At 36.1% G+C, this 22105-nt stretch overlaps 1 protein-coding gene and 1 pseudogene across 1 annotated transcript; one reads left to right on the top strand and one right to left on the bottom strand.

Moving 5' to 3' along the window:
• Positions 1-6889: 6889 nt before the first annotated feature.
• LOC127874046 (collagen alpha-1(X) chain-like) lies at positions 6890-10846 on the bottom strand. Its single transcript, XM_052418157.1, has 3 exons — positions 10521-10846; positions 9751-9895; positions 6890-7687 (listed from the first exon to the last, which is right to left on the bottom strand). The coding sequence occupies exons 1-3, from the start codon at positions 10635-10637 to the stop codon at positions 7281-7283; spliced, it is 669 nt and encodes a 222-aa protein (XP_052274117.1). The 5' UTR covers positions 10638-10846; the 3' UTR covers positions 6890-7280.
• A 7189-nt stretch (positions 10847-18035) lies between these two features.
• LOC127871389 (uncharacterized) lies at positions 18036-21715 on the top strand (annotated as a pseudogene).
• Positions 21716-22105: the final 390 nt, after the last annotated feature.

The following is a 22105-nucleotide window of genomic DNA, read 5'->3' as shown; positions in this document are numbered from 1 at the left end:
TAAGTTTGCGACAAAGGGAACATCCCTGAGTACATTAAATGTAGGAACCCTTCATGCGTGCGGCAAGGCTGAACTGATGCACGAGCTAAAGCGCTACCGCTTTGATATCATCGGACTAGCCGATGGCAGATGGCTGGGCTTCGGAGAGACATCAACAGATGAAGGGTACAGTACATGGTTCATTAGTGAAGAGTGTATACACCGCCACATGTGTTATAGCAGATGATGACGGTTACCTCCTGTGCAATATGCCAACAGATGGGAGAAGTGGCCAAATGTGTGGACACAGTCTCTGGTCATCCCCACCGATAAAGGGAAGCCTCAAGTTGATGGAAAATTATCGCACCATCCGCCGTTTTAGCTATCACATCACACATCACCGTCAATCGATTGAAAAGTAAGACAGAGAAACAGCTTGTGGAATAGCAGGATTCCGAGCTGGGCGGAGTAAAGTGGAATGACAGCACTATGCCAGAAGATTTGGGAGGAGAAGAAGTGGCCCAAGGGGAGCATCCAGTCTCTGGTCATCCTCTCCCGAAAAAGGGCAAACTCAAGCTGTGCGAGAATAACTGGACCATCAGCCTCATCAGTCATCCCAGCAAAGCCATGCTACGCATCCTCCTAAACCGAGTAAAAGTAAGTCAGAGCAGTTGCTGACAGAAGAGCAGGCTGGATTCAGACCTGGGCGGAGCACAGTGCAACACCTCTTCAACTGCAGCGCCATTATGGAGAAACACCTCGACGGAAACTCCAGCAGAGCAGTACTTCTCAATGGACAGACGGGGGACTTATTCACGACGACACTAGACGACCGTCATGGTTGTCAGCTCTCCGCAGTCATGTTTAACCTTTTTATTAAGAAAATAATGCAGGAGATCCTCCAAGACCATCGCGCCACTATCTACATTGGTGGAAGACCATCTCCAACTTGGGATTTGATGATGACATTGACATCATTGGTGGCACCAGCAATGAACGCTTATAACCCACAAACGAATCTATGAAACAGCAAGAGCATAATTAATACCAGAATACCGTAACAAGATATTTTTTCGAAAATTTAGTAATGCACGTAGAATGTGACTCCCAAAGACAGTCTGGCTTTTTTCTATTCGTAGCATTATAACTCTCTGACGGTCTGTGTATTTTTTCATCGTCGAATCCTTATGACGTTTAGTAAAGTCTAGCTATCTCTTGGACTTTTATATTTCCTGGGCGTAGCCTGATGACCCTCAGAGACACCGGACAAAGTTGCTTGTTCCCGGACGTAGCCTATCGACATCAAATACAGCAGACAGCCAGTGACTAGTCGTTGCCTTATTTCACCGAAAGGCATCCAGACAGTCTAGCTGGTGACAAGTCGAAGTGTAGCAACTCTTAAAGAGTTTCAGACTGTCTGTCTTGCTAGTTCCAGGGTGAAGCCTTGTGACTGTCAATTCCTTTTAACATTATGGATAGTGTCTGGTCGTACCCTGATGACTCCCAAAGGCTCACAAACAGTATGGATTGTCCCTGATTGTAGCCTCGTAGCCTAATAACTTTGATAGAGGGTGCGCGTTGCCTTCCAGGGGCGATTCCTAATGTCTCTCAAACGATCTGACAGTCTCTTGGAATTAACCTTGTGATTTTCAAAAACTCGCACACTTCTTGCTACCGCTTAGACTTCAAAGCCCTAAACAACTCTAAAATTGTCTTGATGGATCTTGGGCGTACTCTTGTGCCCCTCAAAGGCTCACAGACCGTCGGGCTAGTGACTAGTCGTAGCATATTTTCTCGCACAGACTCCAAGACGGTCTGGTAAGGTTTTTTGTATAACATAGTGACTCCTTACGACCGAGGACTGTCTGGCTTGTACCTGAACTCCAAAACATTCCCAGACAACAAGGCTTGTGCCTGATAATAACCTCAAAACTCTTAAAGACTCCCAGACAGTCTGGCTAGTTTATGGCTTTGACACTTACCTAGGATCCATAATGACTAGAACACGCGTGTTGTACTGATTTTAAAGTCTCTATAAAGCTCAAAATCAAAGAAAATTTCGTAAAGTATTTCGTAAAATAAAGTGAACACCTAAACAATCAGTGTTCCTTATAGCAATAGCCACTATTTCAACGCTAGATGTGGTATGATTACATAGATTTTTGTAGATACAAAATGATCGTTTTTATTTATTTGTGACCACAATAAATTCCATGTTAATTTCCTGCGAATATATCTATTGATACGACACACGAACACTAAAATGGTACCATGTTAAAACCATAATAAAAACGAGCATTTTGTATCCACAAACATCTATTTTACCAGACCACATCTGGCGTTGAAATTTCGACAATGGCCATAAGGAACAATGATTTTGGCTAGTTTAGCTTTATTTTACGAAATATTTTACGAAATTTTCGTTGATTTTGAGTAGTAATGTAACTTTAAAATAGCACGAAGATATAACTCATGGGTAGTAATCGCTGAATGTAACTGCAATATGTAGGATATTAGTTCATGGGTAAGTACGCCCTCTAATTAAACTTTGCAAAAGCCAACATGTGTAAGCGTTCACATATATGTATGCTTTCACAGTTTAAGATTGCATTATTCGTGTTCTCACATACACTAGTAATAAACTGATTATAACGCATTTGCTTTTAACATACGTTCATATAAAAGACGTCATATGTATCGCCATTTATTCCATATGAAAGCGTTATTCAATTGAAAACTGGTGCATTAGTATACGAAGTTTCTATGTATATCAACAAAACCAACAGTGTGCAAAATGGATTTTGTATCGATCAGTGTGTAAACAATAGTTCTTCATTTAAATAGATCTATTGGGATTGAAGCTCATACCTAAAAATGGAATTTTTCATTACAATTTATGTATTGTAAAATAAACCATGCATTACATTTAAATATTCGTGATTATACATCACTCGTTCGGTTTAATGCCAAATGTTACATGACGCAAAATTACACATTCTCAGCAGATACCTAAATGATTCTTTCTGCCTACGTGAATCCGGGATCCAAATTACGCCTTTTATCATCAAAAACCTAATGCGTCTTTCCACCCACGTGAATCCGAATTTCTCTCTCTCTCTCTCTCTCTCTCTCTCTCTCTCTCTCTCTCTCTCTCTCTCTCTCTCTCTCTCTCTCTCTCTCTCTCTCTCTATATATATATATATAATATATTGTATTATGCCCTGATGAGCTATGCGAAACGCGTTGGCTAAATCAATATATATTTAAAATCCCAGACACGTGTTTTCACTTTTATTATATATATATATATATATATATATATATATATATATATATATATATATATATATATATATATATATATATATATATATATATATCGAACAGAATTTCGAAGTAATAGAAATGTATATAAAACTCGGAGGTAGAAAATAATGCACTCGTCATTGACTGGCTGTAACATGTTATTTCTGTTTTGCAAACGTTTCACACTCTGACAATTCGCGTTGTCATCACATACGTTAATGCTTTTTGTTTGCCTACGCGAATCCGGATTCAAAAATAAAGATTGAACGAGATTTCAAAGAATTACAAACTGTTTATGACTATACAGGCCATAAACCTTTTCGTTATGGCTTTGACAGACTAGAGCAATAGCAAGAGGTGGCGCAACATTTTCTTTTAAGATGCTATCATGCTTTCAATAATATGCAAGTCACCTACCCGGCCCGAATTGTAATGATTGATGTGGTTTTTAATATTTAAATTGTATAATTGCCTTTGATCATTGTATCATATTAATACCAAAACACAATTTCCTTTTTTTATTTACCAAATCATGTGGCAGCTTCGTTTCAATAAGGCTGTAAAAAGAGGTGTAACTGATATGGTTAAATCGTTTTAACGTAACATTGCACTCAATGTGAGTATAGTTTTCTGCTGTAAACCTGCTTCAATTAATTTTAATTGTATGTGGATGAAAAGTAAACTTTCAAAGGCTATGTATTATTGATCAAGCATTCTTATGCGAAATGCTGTATGCAGCATTAAAATAATTTAATAAACTAGATGCATGTCTTCAAAATTACAAGCCGTGTGTCAAGAAGGCATGTAATTACTTAGCAAGCTGCACCAATCCCATTATTTGTGGTAAATAAATACTTGGTCTTGCACTTCTCACGGGCAATACATATCAGCTGGTCAAGCCAAAAATAAGACACAATCACCACCAACATCTTTATTGCAAACAAATACTTGGTCTTGCACTTCACACGGCCATACATATCAGCCGGTCAAACCTAAGATAAGACACCATCACCACCAACATCATTATTTCAAACAAATACTTGGTCTTGCACTTCTCACAGACCATACATATAAGCTGGTCAAGCCAAATATAAGACACAACCACAGCAAATTTCATGATTTTAGACAATAACTAGTACTTGGTCTTGCACTTCTCATGGGCAAAACATAACAGCTGTTCAAGCCAATAATATAAGACACAACCACCACCAACATCATTATTTCTGATAAAAACTTGATCTTGCACTTCTCACGGGCAAAACATATCAGCTGGTCAAGCCAAAAATAAGACACCAACACCACCAACATCATTATTTCAAACAAATACTTGGTCTTGAACCTCTCATGGGCCATACCTATCAGCTGGTCAAGCCAAATATAAGAAACAACAACAACTAATTTCATGATTTTAGACAATTACCTGGTCTTGCGCTTCTCATGGGCAATACGTATCAGCTGGTCAAGCCTCACATAAGACACAACCTCAGTCAACATCATGATTTTATTAATTACTTGGTCTTGCACTTCTCATGGGTAATACATATCTGCTGTTCAAGCCAAATATAAGACACGACTACCACCAACATCATTATCAGGCAATTACTTGATCTGGCACATTTCTAATGATAATAAGTATCAGTTGGTCAAGCACAATTAAATACATAACCACCATCATCCTTAATTCAGGCAAAAGCTTGGTCTTGCACTTCTGATCCGCAATAAGTATCAGCAGGTCAAGCCAAATATAAGTCACAACCACAACCAACATAACTTTATTTCAGACAATTTCTTGGTCTTGAACTTCTCGGGGGGCAATTTGTATCAGCTAGTCAATCCAAATATAAGACAGAACCACCAACATCAATATGTCAGACAAATAATTGGTCTTGCATTTCTCACTGGCAATTTCTATCAGCTGGTCAAGACAAAGATAAGACACATTACCATTGCCAACATCATTTTTTCAGCCAATTACGTGGTATTGCACTTCTTACTGGCAATAAGTATAAGATGGTTATGGCAAATTTATAAGACACAACCACCACCAGTTTTATTTTTTTAGTGCTACGATAATAGTGTTATCCCTTCGAAAATACAATATCTACATTGTTTTGTTGTTTAATTTTTAGGAAAAATAATACGTTCATCATTGAATATTTATATGTTGATCGTTTAATTCTTGTTCAGAGTCATTCAATAAACGAGTCGCGTTCTGAGAAAACTGGGTTTAATGCATGTGCGTAAAATGTCGTCCCAGATTAGCCTGTGCAGTCCGCACAGGCTAATCAGGACGACACCTTCCGCCTTGACTGGATTTTCGTGTAGAAGAGACTTCCTTTAAACCAACAATACCATAAAAGCGGAAAGTGTCGTCCCTTATTAGCCTGTGCGGACTGCTCAGGCTAATCTGGGATGAAACTTTACGTTTATACATTGAGCCCCGTTTTCTCAGAACGCGTCTCAAATATACGATACATGAATTAGCATTCTTTCAAGACACAAATGCGGTCTTCTTAATGTACAAATGAGCGATTGGAAAACGTTAGTTGAAGATTGTCTGTATAGTAGCCAATTAGCTTCCTATGCTTTAAAATTTCCATAGGAATAAAGACATGTTACAGAAAGAGGCATTCGTTTGTTTTAACGTTGATTCATACGGTGGTTTACACGATGTACTGCAAATTCGAGTACGTGTTTTAAATTGTATTATAAGCTTTTTGAGACACAGTAAGGAAATCATTAATGAATAAATTATTAATCAGTTGACTGTTCCTTGGTTGCTAGGATATCCTGGCACTTAAATGCACCCCTTCAACCCACCACCACCTCGAAAGACGTGTGTCCCTATAGTACAGTTATGTCTCGTCTCGACCCTTCCAGCTTTAAAAGTATATCGGGTACTATATTCAACATTAACCCATTTATGCCTAGCATCTAGAAAGGCCTTGGCAAACAGCGTAGAACCAGATGAGACGCCGCATATTGCGGCGTCTCATCAGGGTCTGCGCTGTTTGATTGAAGGAATTACTGTAAGAATTATTTTAAATATAGAAATAAATATACTAGACATCCCTAATTTTGGAAATAAAGTGATCCAATTTAGAAGGATGCGAGAGACCACTAGGCATAAATGGGTTAAAGTGTAATGCTCCGTACTAATATTGTTTGTTTAGTGTTTAGGGAATTGTGATAAACCTTTTACATGCCATTTGTAGTCAACACATACATTTAGGCAGTATCAGGCAGTAAATCCATTTAGCAGACGCGTGGCAAAAATGGGACATGCATAAACAAACCTTTTGTAATTTAGATACAAAAACAACGTTCTACCCATGGATTGAAATTGTGACTGTTAATTAAGATCGCATGTGCAGATTTTATCAGGCAGTGGTTCATTTTAAAATTTGAACAAGTGTCATCGTCTCTTGAAGCTTTATGTTTTTGAACAAACGCTAAATAACATTATAAAGTTCATTGTAAAAGTTATTATAAGAAAATGAGTTAATCAATCACGTAACTCCTTTGAAATTGGATATTTTCTGAATGAAGTGTTGCTATAAAATAATTTTTAATCAATCGTTAAAAACAAGCAAAATTAAAATACTATTGTAAAAGGTTTATTTAATAACATAGCTAGGAATTACATTATTTAGGACATACAGGATTTAAGATTATACTGATAAATAGACAAACAGAAAGTATGCATGCGAAAACGTAAAACCACAAAACACAGCTGGTTGGAGTAAGATCTTTATATTTGGGTCCGAATTATCGAGCAAAATATTGTGCAATCATAGTATGGTAAGCCATAATAAACACATTCTATTAACAGAATATTTCAACTTACCATTGTTCTAGCTTATTGAGGCAATCCAAATTTTAAATTATAAATAATTTAAAGCATAACGGATTTCTGGATGTTACTTTAAAAAATCAGTGTTTTGCATAGGCTTGTAGACAGGCCCGATGTTTTTCTCCATTGAATGCATTCCTCCTCAAAATCGCTTTAGCAGAACGCCTGAAAACGAGCTGTACAAATCGCCATATACGTGCTGATTCGTGTAATCTTGGTTCTGCACCCAGACCTTCTCGCCTTCTCTCACTGGAACAATCACCGTCTGACTGCCTTCGTCCCAGACTCCTCCTGTCGCGTGTACCTTTGCTATCGTCCTGCCAGAGAGCATGATTCCCGCATGCATTGATTGACCATGAGGCATGTGTAAGATCGTTACGGAGAACAAGTAGATGCCAGCTCTGGGAGCTATGAACAAACCATGATAATTGTCATACGCCCTGCCTCTGTTGTAAATTACGGTTTCGAAAGGAATGACCTGATTCAGGCCGATGTGCGACAATGTGTTGGCTCTCACAGCAGTAAATGCGACGTATCCCCATCGACGACCTGTTAGAAAAGAAGATTATATGAGCATTGTTCTGAGAAAACTGGGCTTAATGCATGTGCGTAAAGTGGCATCCCAGATTAGCCTGTGCAGTCCGCACAGGCTAATCAGGGACGACACTCCGCTTAAACTAGATTTTCGGTTAAAAGGACTTCCTTTAAACGAAAAATACCATTAACGCGAAAGTGTCGTCCCTGATTAGCCTGTGCGGACTGAACAGGCTAATCTGGGACGACACTTTACGCACATGGATTAAGCCCAGTTTTCTCAGAACGCGGCTCATATTTGATTTTCCATATGAAAAAAGTAGAAACGCAAACGTAATACATCAACCGGAATATAAGAACACTGAGTAAAAGTACACGTTCGTCTTTGCACCGAGCACTATGTACCACCGTTTCTTCAAAAATTGCGAACGGTGTGTTTTTCTATTAAAACTCAAATATAACATTAAATATAAAAAAATCGGAAACGAAATATCATTCACACTCGGCGAACGTCAAATCAAACCATCACATCATTTCGTTAAATCTGACGAAAGTTGTGTCTGAATGTTTCTTATGGACCTTTGACGTTTTGAAAATAGTCAGAACGTATCACACAGGTGTGTAAATAAAAAAGAGAACACAAACTTTTTTCAATTGAAGGGACCTTTTCACAGATTTTGGCATGTATTGAGGCTTGTCATTAAATGCTTTATACTGATAGATGTAAATCTTGGATCTAAAAGGTTCCAGTAAAAAAAGAAAACAAGAATAAAATTAAAGAAAGAAATTAATGTAGCCCGCAACTTGACTCAAACCACTGACCCTTTGAGTAAAAATCTAACACATAGACCACTCGGCCCTCCATGCTCATACAATGAATGATGTATGTTATACTTTATATAAGCAATCCTCGTAATGTCACAACATATAACGACAGCAACAGAACTTTCCAAATTATTCAATTGTTTCGCGTTGCAACAATTTACAATGTTCAGGTTTTTAAATCGTCGAAAGATGCATATAATGAATATTTTAAAGCATGGTAAATGTTCATTATTACTTATTCCTCGCATATACCATAGCTACAACGAAAATTTGCAAATTTGAAACTTTTTTTTTATTTTGTCAATTTACCAAAACGTGAAAACGTCCCTTTAAAATGTACTCATAATAACTTTTATGTACTTAACTACACATTGACCAAATTCGACGACGTGATACTTCAATATATTGTTTATGATTTTTAATTCTGATGTTACATATGATATTTGTGAACGTATATTGAGAGTATTGAGGGTTATTAGCATCGCCTTAGGCCCAATTTCTTCATTAAATTATATATCATATATATAATAACAACACTGCAAAAAAGCGTAATATAAGTAAAATTTGCTATGACAAATAATATACACGTGCACATTTTGTCATTATTCGTGATACTGTATTATTCTTGCAACACTATATTTGAAAAAAAGTCACATTATTTCAGTTAGGGTAATAGTTTCATGTACAAAAAAAATTATATTGCCATAAATGTGGATTTCCATGATTCATAAAACGTATGATGATTTCAAGTTCAATAAACACCCAACTTTAACTTAAATGGTAGAAAAAACTATCCAAAATTACATGTGGTTTGTTATTAAAAATGTCTACCGCTGTCGGTGTTTTCGAATATCTATATCACGTGACCAGGCGGGAAAATCGATCAGTCATTTTGCTAGTGGTCCATTGTAAGGTGAAATAAATAAATAATGAACCTCGTTCTGATAACAAGATTTCCCTCATTGAATGGCTCCGATGTCTCAAAAATGTTGTCTGTCTGACGGGCTTTAGTTGATTATTTTGATGATTATTACCACTATTTTCAAAGTTTGTGATGCCTTTCACATCAATGTTTATATTTTATAAATGCATGCATATACAATTTGAATTTAAAGCTTGCAAATTCTTATTCAATGTGGACAAGTGGTAAAACAAGTGAAGAAGTGAATAATGTTAAAAAAATCTGTCACCTAAATGGATTTAGATATACGCGTAAACTCGAACAAAGCAAATGCACACTTGACAGTACTCACCCGAAAGGTTAGTGCTGTTTTCGGTAGCATCATCCTCACAGTCATACCTCGACTGTTGCAGTTCCTCTATTTGCTTTTGCTGCTGTTGATCAGTTGTTTGTAGATCTTTTATCTGTTTCTGCAGATGCTCGATGATCGGGGTGCTCTGTAGCGGAAATGGTGACTAAGAACTTATACAATGTTGTGTCCGTTGCTACACATGCATTAGTGCAAGACAAAACTTAGTTTTAATGCTTTATATTGACGCAATAAATTATTAGAAAAGATAGAGAAATTAAAAATGATATTCTTACGAGAAAGAGTAACGTGTGATCTATGCAATCTAACGACCACTTATTCATAATTTGAAAGGCCCTTCTAAGAGTGTTAACCCATTTATGCCTAGCGTCTAGAAAAAAGGCCTTGGCAAACAGCGAAGACCCAGATGAGACGCCGCATAATGCGGCGTTTCATCAGGGTCTGCGCTGTTTGCGTAAATGAATTTCTGTGAGAAATATTCTAAATATAGAAATACATATACTAGACATCCCTCATTTTGGAAATAAATTGATCCAATTTAGAAGGATGGGAGAGTCCACTAGGCATAAATGGGTTAAGGTATGCTCTGCTTCGCGAATATAGAAGTGTAGAGGAAGTGACACGACTTTAATCACATACATCGTACTAGGTTAACTACACTACACTATGACACATCTTACGCTTTACACCCGTTACAATTCTCAAAGACGAACGTATACCATGTACGGATCAAACGAAAAGTAAAAACTCACTATATGCAGCGGTTGAGCTTGTTCAGACAAGTCCTTGATGAGATCAAACTCTGCTATATGTTGTCCCCGAGCAAACAGAAGATGCAGCCCCACCGTGACGATGATGAACAGAGCCATTGCGATTCAGTCTTCGGTAGTTTCCGTTGTGAAGATCAAATCCAAATAAATTTGCTTCAATGTGCAGGGTTTATATACATTTTTGCATGCGTTATCGGTAACTCAAGAAAGGAAGCATTTTGATCTCTTAAAAGAATTAAATGATAAACACATTTTCGGGTTCCGAGCGAAAGTGAATTAGATCTGTAATATGCAACAATCTCTTCACAGCTTTTGGAAATATTGTTTCTAAAGATTTGCATGGGGCGTTTCACATTTAAAGATAAAATGCGATCAAAAGTGTTACACTTAAGATATCATTGTTAATGATCAGTTCAATTTTTAAGTTCGAGTGCATCCGTGTAAGTTCAAGTGATACGGTCACAATCAGATAATCTTGCAATTGACTTGTCTCTTAATTTCATGTCCTGGTTCATTGATATTCTTGACCTAGGTTTTGTCGTCCAGTAGTAGTTGTAATAGTAGTAGTAGCAGTAGTAGTAGTAGTAGTTGTAGTAGTAGTAGTAGTAGTAGTAGTAGTAGTAGTAGTAGTAGTAGTAGTAGTAGTAGTAGTAGTAGTAGTAGTAGTAGTAGTAGTAGTAGTAGTAGTAGTAGTAGTAGTAGTAGTAGTAGTAGTAGTAGTAGTAGTAGTAGTAGTAGTAGTAGTAGTAGTAGTAGTAGTAGTAGTAGTAGTAGTAGTAGTAGTAGTAGTAGTAGTAGTAGTAGTAGTAGTAGTAGTAGTAGAAGAAGTAGTAGTAGTAGTAGTAGTAGTAGTAGTAGTAGTAGTAGTAGTAGTAGTAGTAGTAGTAGTAGTAGTAGTAGTAGTAGTAGTAGTAGTAGTAGTAGTAGTAGTAGTAGTAGTAGTAGTAGGAGTGCGCCTGTATCTTTGTCTGTTTTTCTTTCTGTGTGTCTGTATTTCTGTTTATCTGTTTGTATGTCTGTTGTCCGTCTGTCTGTTGTCTGTTTGTCGGTGTGTCTGTCTTTCTCTCTGTTCCTCTGTCCGTCCGTATTACCGCCCGTGTGTCCGTCCGTCCGTGTGTCCTTATTTCCTTTTGTCCGTCTGTCCGTGAGTCGCGTCTGTTTCTATGTCTGTCTGTTTTTTTCTGTATGTCTCTCTGTATGTCTGTATGCCCATTTGTTCGTGTGTCATTCCGTGTGTCCTTATTTCTGACTGTTTGTGCATCTGTCTTTCCGTCTGAATGTCCGTCCGTTCGTCCCTGCGTCCGTATATCCGTCTGTCTTTCTTACCGTCTGTCCGTTTGTCGGATATACGGACATAAGGACGGACATACGCACTGACATACGGAAATAAGGACCCATGGACTGATGGAGGGATAGAGGGACGGGCGGAAGGACAGACAAACAGACAGACAGACAGACAGGCAGACAGACAGACAGGCAGGCATGCAGGCTGGCTGGCTGGCAGGCAGGCATGGAAGGCAGACAGGAAGGCAGGCAGGCAGGCAAAGACACGCAGACACATAGACAGACAGACGGATGGTCGAACGGACGGACAAACAGATAGACAGAAAAACAGACATACACACAGACAAACAGACAGACGCACGATTGGACGGAAATACGGACCGACGGACATACGTATGACGTAACCATTAAATCTTTGACAATAACCGAGTGTTCCGAGTGAAAATAACGCCAACTTATATCATAGCGAATGAAAAGGACATCATGTTAGATATACCCGCAGGTTAGTACAACAAACACACAACATACCATGATAAACACACAGCATATCATGACAAACACGCAGCATACCATGACGAACACACAGCATACAATGCCAAACACACAGCATACCATAACAAACACCTAGCATTCGATGACCAAAACAGCATACCATGACAAGGTACAAGAGCAAGACAAGGTACACGAAAAAGACACGGTGTTTTACAGCTGAAAATACTGCATATGCCAAAGAAAAAAGTCTTTATTGAAATGATTACTTTTTCAATTACCAGAGTGCAGGCAAGACCACAACAAAATGGGAAAAAATCTGTCAGAAACAACTTAATACAAAAATGTAGCTGCAAATTGCAGCTATAATCCAAAATGTGTCTCATATTTCGTAAGCCTATTAAACAAATTGGGTAGGATTATGTGACACGCTCGTGGTCCTTATATAATACAGCCTTAGGTGCGGTAGGGCCTGATAAATTTCGATCTTCACAAACACACGTGCACACGTATTCTTATCAAACGGGATTTATTTGAATGACAATTTATTATATAATAATTAATTATACATTAATTAAGTTAATTATACATGCTTATTGTCATTTAAAAATATTTAATTACCAGCACCTATACCAACGTGCAATGAACACATCAAAACGTGTCTCTTTTGCCAGTTTGTTAATTCATTGAAAAGTCATAATATCGTTATATTCGACTCTAAATTAGTATCAGTGTGGCCCTGAAAAAATATAAGTGTGCATCTTAAATGTGATTGTATTTCTCAATTAAACCGTCATTTTAAAGTTAGTTTTTGAGAAATAATCTATAACCTAACCCGAACACCTTCAAAATGTGGTTGTAATTATTGTCTTCGTATAATTAATCCGAACTGGTTCTTCCGCATTCTATATTTCTATGGTAAACCCATTTACCAGATGTCACTTTCTGTTGCACAGTTTTGAATTTTCTCCTGAAAGTTAAAGTATTTCTTAATGTTACCCATCGATGAAGACCGTCTTCTCTTTATTGTAATATACTACTAATTATAAATTGTTTTCACCACTGTAACTACATTAATTTTGAATAATTCATTCTCAAATTAGTAACATATAACGACCACAAGTTTGTAGTTGTTGTATTCCCTACACAAGTTACATAAAGCCAAGCATATGCTATGTGTGAATGACGTTATTAGGCGTCAACTTAGTATACAAAACTGCACCTAAAATGACTTACTTAAAGTAAAAGCACCGGCTTAACCATCATGCATACATTAGTCAACAATAACAAAACTTAATATACAAATGTAATATGAAATTGATTAAGGATAATGCAAATAAATAAAATATTTCACCGATAGAGCTGTCGGTACAGATCATACAAATCAAATCATAAACAAAAGATCATATCTTGTTCACGTTAAATAGTAAACAACTTTATATATCCGTGTTTTTCTATTCGACAAATTAATGAAACACTTGCGTCCTAAGTGGTGATCAAGAGATCCGCGATGTTATCTTTTAAACGTGTACCGGACTGATTGAAAACACTGTTTATCTCGTATAAGTGGTATGCTTTTCAAGGGGAACTCATAAAAAGTGAATGATCGGTGATCGAGAGATCCGCGATCTTAGCTTGCAAACCTACATTGAACTGATTAAAACACTGATTATCTCGTAAGTGATCGAATGTATATAAATATTGCCAGGATGTTTTCCATCCTTCACCGAATTGTGTTTGATATTTGACCTAGACATCACACTTGAGAGATGTGTTTCTCTAATCAGCCAGCAAGGTATGTTTGTCTGACAGCAATGACTTGCAAAACTTTCCACTTGTCTCGAAACGAGGATGGAGGATTTTACATGTATCCTTGACCTGGTTATAGGTCCACGGGCGAAGCAGCTGCATTGTTTATTGTTCAGTCCCGTATTGATCTGGAGATGCAAAAGTTGGAGAGGATGAGAATGTGTTTACGATGACATATTGCAATGGCATTAAGACAATTTAACTAATTTGAAACTATTTAATTGTGCTATTTTGTGTGGCAAAAGAAAGGCATACAGAACCAAGCTTTGTAATTTGGCCTTATAGCGGCTTCTTTCTGCAATGCTCTTCGATGATCTGAATGTAAATACTAGATATTGGTATGTCTTTAAATCTTTTTAATGGAGACGAAATGTAGATGGTACTCATTTTCATTTCATTTCATCGTGCCTAAAAAAGTAACGGTTCTGGTGCTATGGCCTGTATAGAGTCATTAAGTAATTAAATTGAAATATCTGCTCTTTTATTGTAATTTACTTTGAATTATGATGAAATGCTGTTAGATTTTATGGACCCTTATATGTTTGCTGAATACTTTGGACCAAGGTGTGAGTTTTAGAGCTCCTTTAATTTAAACCAGTTTAAGCCCACACTGTGTTTTTCCATTGACCTTTCCAAGGCGGTGACCCCTGATTGATTGATTTTCCGTGTTTTCGTCGTTAAATGTTTTCCGAATTCTTTATTATGTAAATATGCAATTTAAGAGAAATGTTTTGAGCTGAGTTTGAGGTTTTGGAGCTCGATAAGACCGTTCCAAGGCGAAAACCCTATATTTCTTCTTGATTGTGCGGTCTGTTATGTGCATGTATGTCTTTTCTAGTACATTTGTCTTGTGTCTCGTTGTTCTTTGCGCAATCGATTCCTTTCCATAAATAACTGACCGCCATATTTCCTAAATTAAAGACTGCAGCGTATAATAAGGGTTTGCTCTCCTGATGGTGTAGCTAACAACGCACTTTGTGTTTACATTAAACCCCTGTTGCTATGATATACTATCAAATGGTCCTTCCAGAATGTTCAACCCACTTGTAGTAATGATTAAATGATCTCCTTGCACTAATTTTTTTAATATCTTCAGTCGGTTACAGGATTAGATAAGACTGGCTGGTTTTAATTCTAATTAATGTAACACATATTGATTTGTAAAAATATTACTCATTTTAAATAAAAATAAGTTGTAAAGTTAACAACAAATCTACTTTAAAATGGTTAAATCATGTTTTAATAAAGCGAATAGGCAAGGTTTTCTTAAAACCAAATCCACATTTTTAGTAATATGCACAAGCTGGTGCCAAGATAGTTTTTCATTCTTTATAGAATGCTATTTAATACTTTTTAATACTTAACGACATGTTTGGTCAAATAAATTTGAATTGAATGATAAAGATAATGGTCACGTACGTGTGATCATTCTTTATTGCAAGTAAACATCTTAAGTCCTATTTCCGAAATATGTATCACAATAATTTAAATCTTCAGGATGAAAACATATTTAGATCCGTGTGCGAAGCCTGGTATGGTTTAGTATAGTCTTCGTATTGTTTTGAAATCGTAAGTGTTTCGTTTTTAACAGCTAGTATGTTCAAGTATGTATTTAATTCAAGTAGCAAAAACATCAAAACTAAGGTCAGGTAAAGATACAGATTAATCATCGTACTTCAAGGGTCTAACTACTTATTTAACTCATATTAGATAGATCATTTTCGTGATGATAATGCTATTATTAATTGTTATATTTACCAAACAAGAGCCGTGTTTGTGAAACACAATGCCCCCTACTGCGCTTTGAAGCCATATATTTGTCTTTTGACCTTGAAGGATGGCCTTGACCTTACATCACTCAAAATGTGCAGCTCCATGAGATACACATGAGTGCCAAATATCAAGTTGCTATCTTCAATATTGCAAAAGCTATGACCAAGGTTAAATTTTTGGACAGACACACACATACAATGACAGACAGACAGACAGACAGGCCAAAAGCAATATACCCCGATCATTCGATCCGGGGGCATAATAGGAATCTTTATATAGTATATCTGCAAAAAATAAACCAATTCTAAACATCCTTAATTAAGGAATAAAAAGACTACATTGGCTTGTTGTTTTTTCATCCACGTCAGAGGACTTGTGTCTTATATGGTGAGTTAACACTTTATGTTTATTCGTGCAATGTATTAGTACTGTGTTCATTTATATCATATATCAATAAACTAGTATTTAACTTGAAAATGCTTGAGCGCGTATTTCGAAATTTAATTAATAAATACATTCGGAATTCATTAGGTTATTTACCTTCGGGACATCGATTTAAAACCATTGCCTGCACAAGAAAACCTTTATAACCTTCAAGTCATTTAAGTGCAAATAATGCCAGTGCAAAATTGCATTATGTATCATTGAGCATTTAACATACTGACATATACCGTAAAAATTATTGGTTGGGTTGATGCCCAAGTCAGAAAGTGTCTCTTTCGCAGAGTATCTCATCCTTGCTTTTCATCAAGATTTTCCGCGTTCAACTTTTGAAACATATATTCAATAACATGGAAATAAATATATCAAACTTTAATTAAGGCGTAAAATACAAAGTTGTTTCTTTCCACTAACTCGACCAACATTAATATTTTGTGCCAATCCTAAACTTTTTCGGTTTTTAAGTTTTAATTTTCAATCCTTTGTTGCTGAAGTCGATCATATTTACTTGAATTTATTATAACTTTTAATTATAAAAAACAATTTTGTGAAGAGATTTGCAAATTTAATGTAATTTAATAGCCATATTAACCTGAGATAAAATCATATGAAAGTTAACACGACCTATGTACACGATTGTTGGGGAGATGTTAATGGTCACTAACAACATATAATTTTTGACTAAGTGTTCTTTCGTCTTACGGCTGTATTTTCACTCTCTGTTTTTATTGTACCCGTTGGGTAAAATCGTCTGCTAAGGTTTGCGTAAATCCTATAGCATGTGCGGTAATATTGAAAACTAATTGAGTAAACCGTTATAGAGTTGATACATTGATCACCAAACCTCGTTGAATACATTCTCTTGTAAAATGAGACACACATACTAGTACTCAAATAAATTTCTTATTTTGCATCAGTGTGATATGTCAATCTTATTTGTCTTATTTATTAAACATGTTTAAAGCATTAAATTGCATATACTTTGAAATATTGACCATTATAATGCCCTTCTAGAATTGATGTTCTTTAGTTATTTTTAACGCCAATAATTGCAATACATTTAGACGATTCAACATGTATAAAATGCAAATATGCAATATATTCTGCTTATTGATCATTTACCTTTATGTAGTCTGAAACAAAAGACGACACTTGCAACAAGGAGGTAAATAATGTCCACCATGAGGGTAACGCTGCTCTTCGCTTTCTTAGCCATTGTTCTGACAGCTTCGTGCGGTAAGTCCACACTCATCTTTTCTCTTGTATTAGCTTGTTCACGGTGCCTATACCACGTGACTTTTTCGGATCTATGTTGGAAAATTAAAGCGCGATCCAGTTAAGAAATTTTAAGGAATGGGATAAAGTGGAGAGCCCGCTTATTAGTAAGAGTTTTCTATACGTATCATGATCTTTTTAAACAAATAAGTATTTTTTTCAGTAAAGTGCAACCGCGCGTTTGAACGGTTAGAAAAATGTCGGATCAGTGTGGGGACTTCATATTACAAACGCGCGGTTTTACTTTGCTGAAAAAATACTTATCTGTTTAAAACAATCATGATACCTATACAAAAATATTTAAAGACATCATTAAAAATGTTAACTGGGTCGCGCTTTATTCTCCCAATAGGGTATGTAAGTGTCGTCATGTGACCACCGATATTTTACGAGATCTCCAACTTCCGGGTACAAAAAAAAATCAGAATGGCTATATCAATAATATACTGGTCTAACTACGTTGAATCGCATGTTAAATTAAGTCGAAAGAGTGAAGCAACGGTTGAAAGCGACAGGGTATTGAAATTCTTTATGGACGAACTGCGTATAATCCGTGCCAGCGTCCAGGCTTCGATGAAAAATACATCATATAATGTTACGGTTAGTTATATACATCCGAATTACTATGACAAAGTAAAATGATAATCGTACTCGTAATGGTTTAAACACTATTTATTTTCTCATTCAGATTTTGTTATATATGTTTCATTAGATTCACCTTGAACCAGAGGACAACGGCGTGATACAATCATCGACATGTCAGTGTCCAATGAGGGAATTCAAATGTCATCATGTGGCTGCTGCTTTTACTGTTTGGATAATGCACTAAATTACATATATTTGTATTGTTTATGTTTGAAACATGCTGTAAATATACTCAGAGAAAATAATTATCTGTTTACTATTCATGATACTTTTTTCAGCTAACAATTACATTTGTAAGTTTTTCATAATAAACACAAATATCCACACAGGGAATGTAGAAGCAAATGCTTATGTGTTACTATAGTATTAAGTATGTCTTGTATGTATTAAAGCTTTTAAAAGTTGTTATTAAATTAATTCATGATACAGATACAAGACAGCGAGCAAAACTGAAATTAAGTGTTCCTGGATGAAGCGTCCGAAATCCGCACCATCCAAGAAAACTGTGACGATGGCGGAAATGTATCCACCAAATCAGCCTGGATACAGGTAAAGAGCAAAAGAACTTTAAAATGATTAAAAAAATGTCATCTCAAAGCTGTTATTTTGAAATAATAAAATTGTGTACTCTATATAATTCTTATTCGAACCATCCTAGATTTATTCATTAACTCATGAGAATAATTGTTTTCATAATTATTTTTTAATGCAATGTACCTTTTTTACTCGTTACTCAAGGCTCTAAACAGATCTGTCTCAGATGATGACATAACTTTTATTTATAAACAACTTGGACAGTTGGGTCGCTTTACAGGTTCGCATAAGTGGTCCCTGTTAGAATGTTTTGTTCCTGTTATCATGATTTTTTCCTGTTAGCATTTTTGGTTACTGTTGAGCGGTTCCTGTTAGTATGAGTATTTCAGGTATGTGCGTTTGAATATATATGTATATGTTAAGCAATAATTTTCATGTAAAAAATTATGCTGTACAAATAGTGAGATATTACTTATAAAGCTATCTCATTGGCAATTATGTAGTTGTGATAGTATGACTTATAAATAATAATTCCAAAAAATCCTTGGTATGTCAAAAATTATCAATACCACATGGTCTTGTTTTTTTTTTTAAAATCATGAGCATTATTTAAATGGTCTTTTGCTAATATTTGACCTGTTCTTTTTATGTTTGAAGCTCTGCATTGGATTATGGCAGAGGAGCCACAGACACCGGATGTACCAGTGCCTCTCCTGAATGACTTGATGATCCATCCTGATTATCTGGGAGCTGTGGACCCCCGCAACCAAACAGCTGCAGCAACTATTGGACAGAGGAAAAATGCCTTATGGGCAGCTGTTCGCAAGTTGAGATTTACCGCCTCTAACTTCGGACATATCTTGTCAAGCGTTTGACAAAAAAACGTAAGTGCTAGTACATATTGCTATAATTTTAATATATATGACGCACATGTCTTCATGTTATGTGAGTTAATATAAATTTAAACTGGGTGGTCAATATGAACTTCTTATATATGTTTCTCAACATTAAAAAATAGACTTGCTTTACTTTTCTGCCATGTTTTAATGCATTGCAGTTACTTATGCTCGATTGGTCATTGTCGGCTCGGGTACTACTTACATGTACCCCGGGTACTCTTAAGTATACTTACATGTACCCCGGGTACGGTAAATATACTCAAAAGTACCCGGGAATTTGAACGCTAAATCGGTCGTTGTCGACTATTTTTGTTAAATTAATTTTGTTAACATAAGTGTCTTTTTTCTGTTAAATTGCCTCTATATCATCGAAACTCATACTCAAAAAGCATGGTGATGTAGTGTTTTTTTAAAGAGAAGTTTGTTTAAGATACACGATATCGTTTAACGGTATCGGTAGTATTTATTACGACATCAGATTTGGGGCGGGAAAACAACTCGAGTACAGTCTAATATAGCACGGGTATGTTTAAGTATATTTACCGTACCCGGGGTACATATAAGTATACTTAAGAGTACCCGGGGCACATGTAAGTAGTACCCGAGCCGACAATGACCAATCGAGCGTTACTTATACTGTTGTTTATTTGTAAATAAACATACAAGATACATAAGTGTTTTATATGTTTTTCAAGACTGACAGTGTCTTTGAAAAAAAGACTTCTGAGCGCGTATAACCTGGAAAAAAGGGCACCTGTGCAGTGGGGAGTAACACATGAGCAGGTGTGCATAGCTGAATACTGTAAGGTTGGAGGAGTCGCTGTACGCCCGACAGGCAAGTGAAAAATGTGTTTTTTTTTATAAGTTTGAACTGATCTTTAGTTGTAATAGAGTTTCATAATGTGCTTATTCTCCTGTTAATGCAGTTATGCTTTGTAATAAAATTAATTTTTAAGGTCATATCTGATGTTCTATCATTTTATTACAGGAATTTGGCTGCACAAGTCTGGTGTCTTGGGTGCATCACCAGATGGTTTTGTCGAAGGCGTGTTTAGGGGTTTAGTTCATCAACAACATGGACAAGCAACATGTAGTGCAGACATCATAGACGTAAAGTGCCCCTACACCGCCAGAGACATGACTATCCAGGAGGCGTGTTCATCTATCAAGGATTTCTACTTAGGTAAAACTATTATTTCTACATTTTCAATGTTGTAATGCATATTGATATAGTATATACAATTAAAAAATATGCATCAATTACCCATTTTGCATACAACGTGCAATTACATCCATTACTATAATTAAAAGCAGTGTGATGTAAAAGATGGTCTTGCTCTTACAATCTCTTTATGTATATAACACTACTACAGGGATTTCAATAGATTTGTGTAAACCAGGAGTCAAATTACCCCATGCTTGACTTTTTCGGGGGTCAAATAAAATAATCAGGGGTCAAAAAATGAAGTTATCTGTTCCTTGAATAATTTTTATATAGTCTGTAAATGTTGTTTTGCATATACTGAAATGAAATACTATGCAAACAATAATTGTATAAGAAATATATTGTGAAGTTAGTTTCTTTGTTACATTTGTGTCAATATGATGCTATGCAGTTATTTTCAGGAGTCGAAAGACCATCAATTTCAAAATCAAAAGCATAAAAAAGCATGATTGTGCTTCAATAGAAATTCCTGCTACTAGGTGACAATTGCCTTATAACACATGGATGCATGCTCATTTCAGATCAATCTTCTGATGGACAGCTTTCCCTCAAGCAAGCCCACAACTACTGGCATCAGATTCAAGGACAGCTACACATAACGGAGAACTAATACATGCGATCTTGTTGTGTGGACAAATAAAGAGCAAGTGATCAGAATAGCAAAGGATCATTTGTGGTCGGTCAATCTGTCAAAAATGATTGATTTTTATTTTTCGAGCTTTTTGACCATCACTATACGAATAAAGGTTACATTAAATCTGAGATGTTATTACTCCAGGGGTCAGTGCTTCGACCCCAGTTGAGGACTACACCTTTTGTTTTTATTCATCTTTTTGTAACTGGAGCTTGTTAGATTCAAAGATTAACATTTATCAATGTAAAAGCATTGAATGGAAAACTTCAACACGTGCCAAAATCTGTGAAAAGGCCCCTTTGAAGAAAGATGTTAATACATGTACTACCAATTAGTTGATTATTTATATATTGTTTATATAAAGATAAATGCACCATTTTGTGACAGTACAGATATTCTTTAATTCTACATTTTCAGAAGAATGTTGTTTTTATGTCCCCCACCACTATATTGGGGGACATATTGTTTTTGCCCTGTCTGTTGGTTGGTTGGTTTGTTTCTGCAAACTTTAACATTTGCCATAACTTTTGCAATATTGAAGATATCAACTTCATATTTG

Source organism: Dreissena polymorpha, chromosome 3 (genome assembly GCF_020536995.1).
Source record: "Dreissena polymorpha isolate Duluth1 chromosome 3, UMN_Dpol_1.0, whole genome shotgun sequence".
Taxonomy (NCBI): Eukaryota; Metazoa; Mollusca; class Bivalvia; order Myida; family Dreissenidae; genus Dreissena; species Dreissena polymorpha.
The sequence above is the reverse complement of the archived record's forward strand: the minus strand, read 5'-3'. Positions and strand labels throughout refer to the sequence as shown.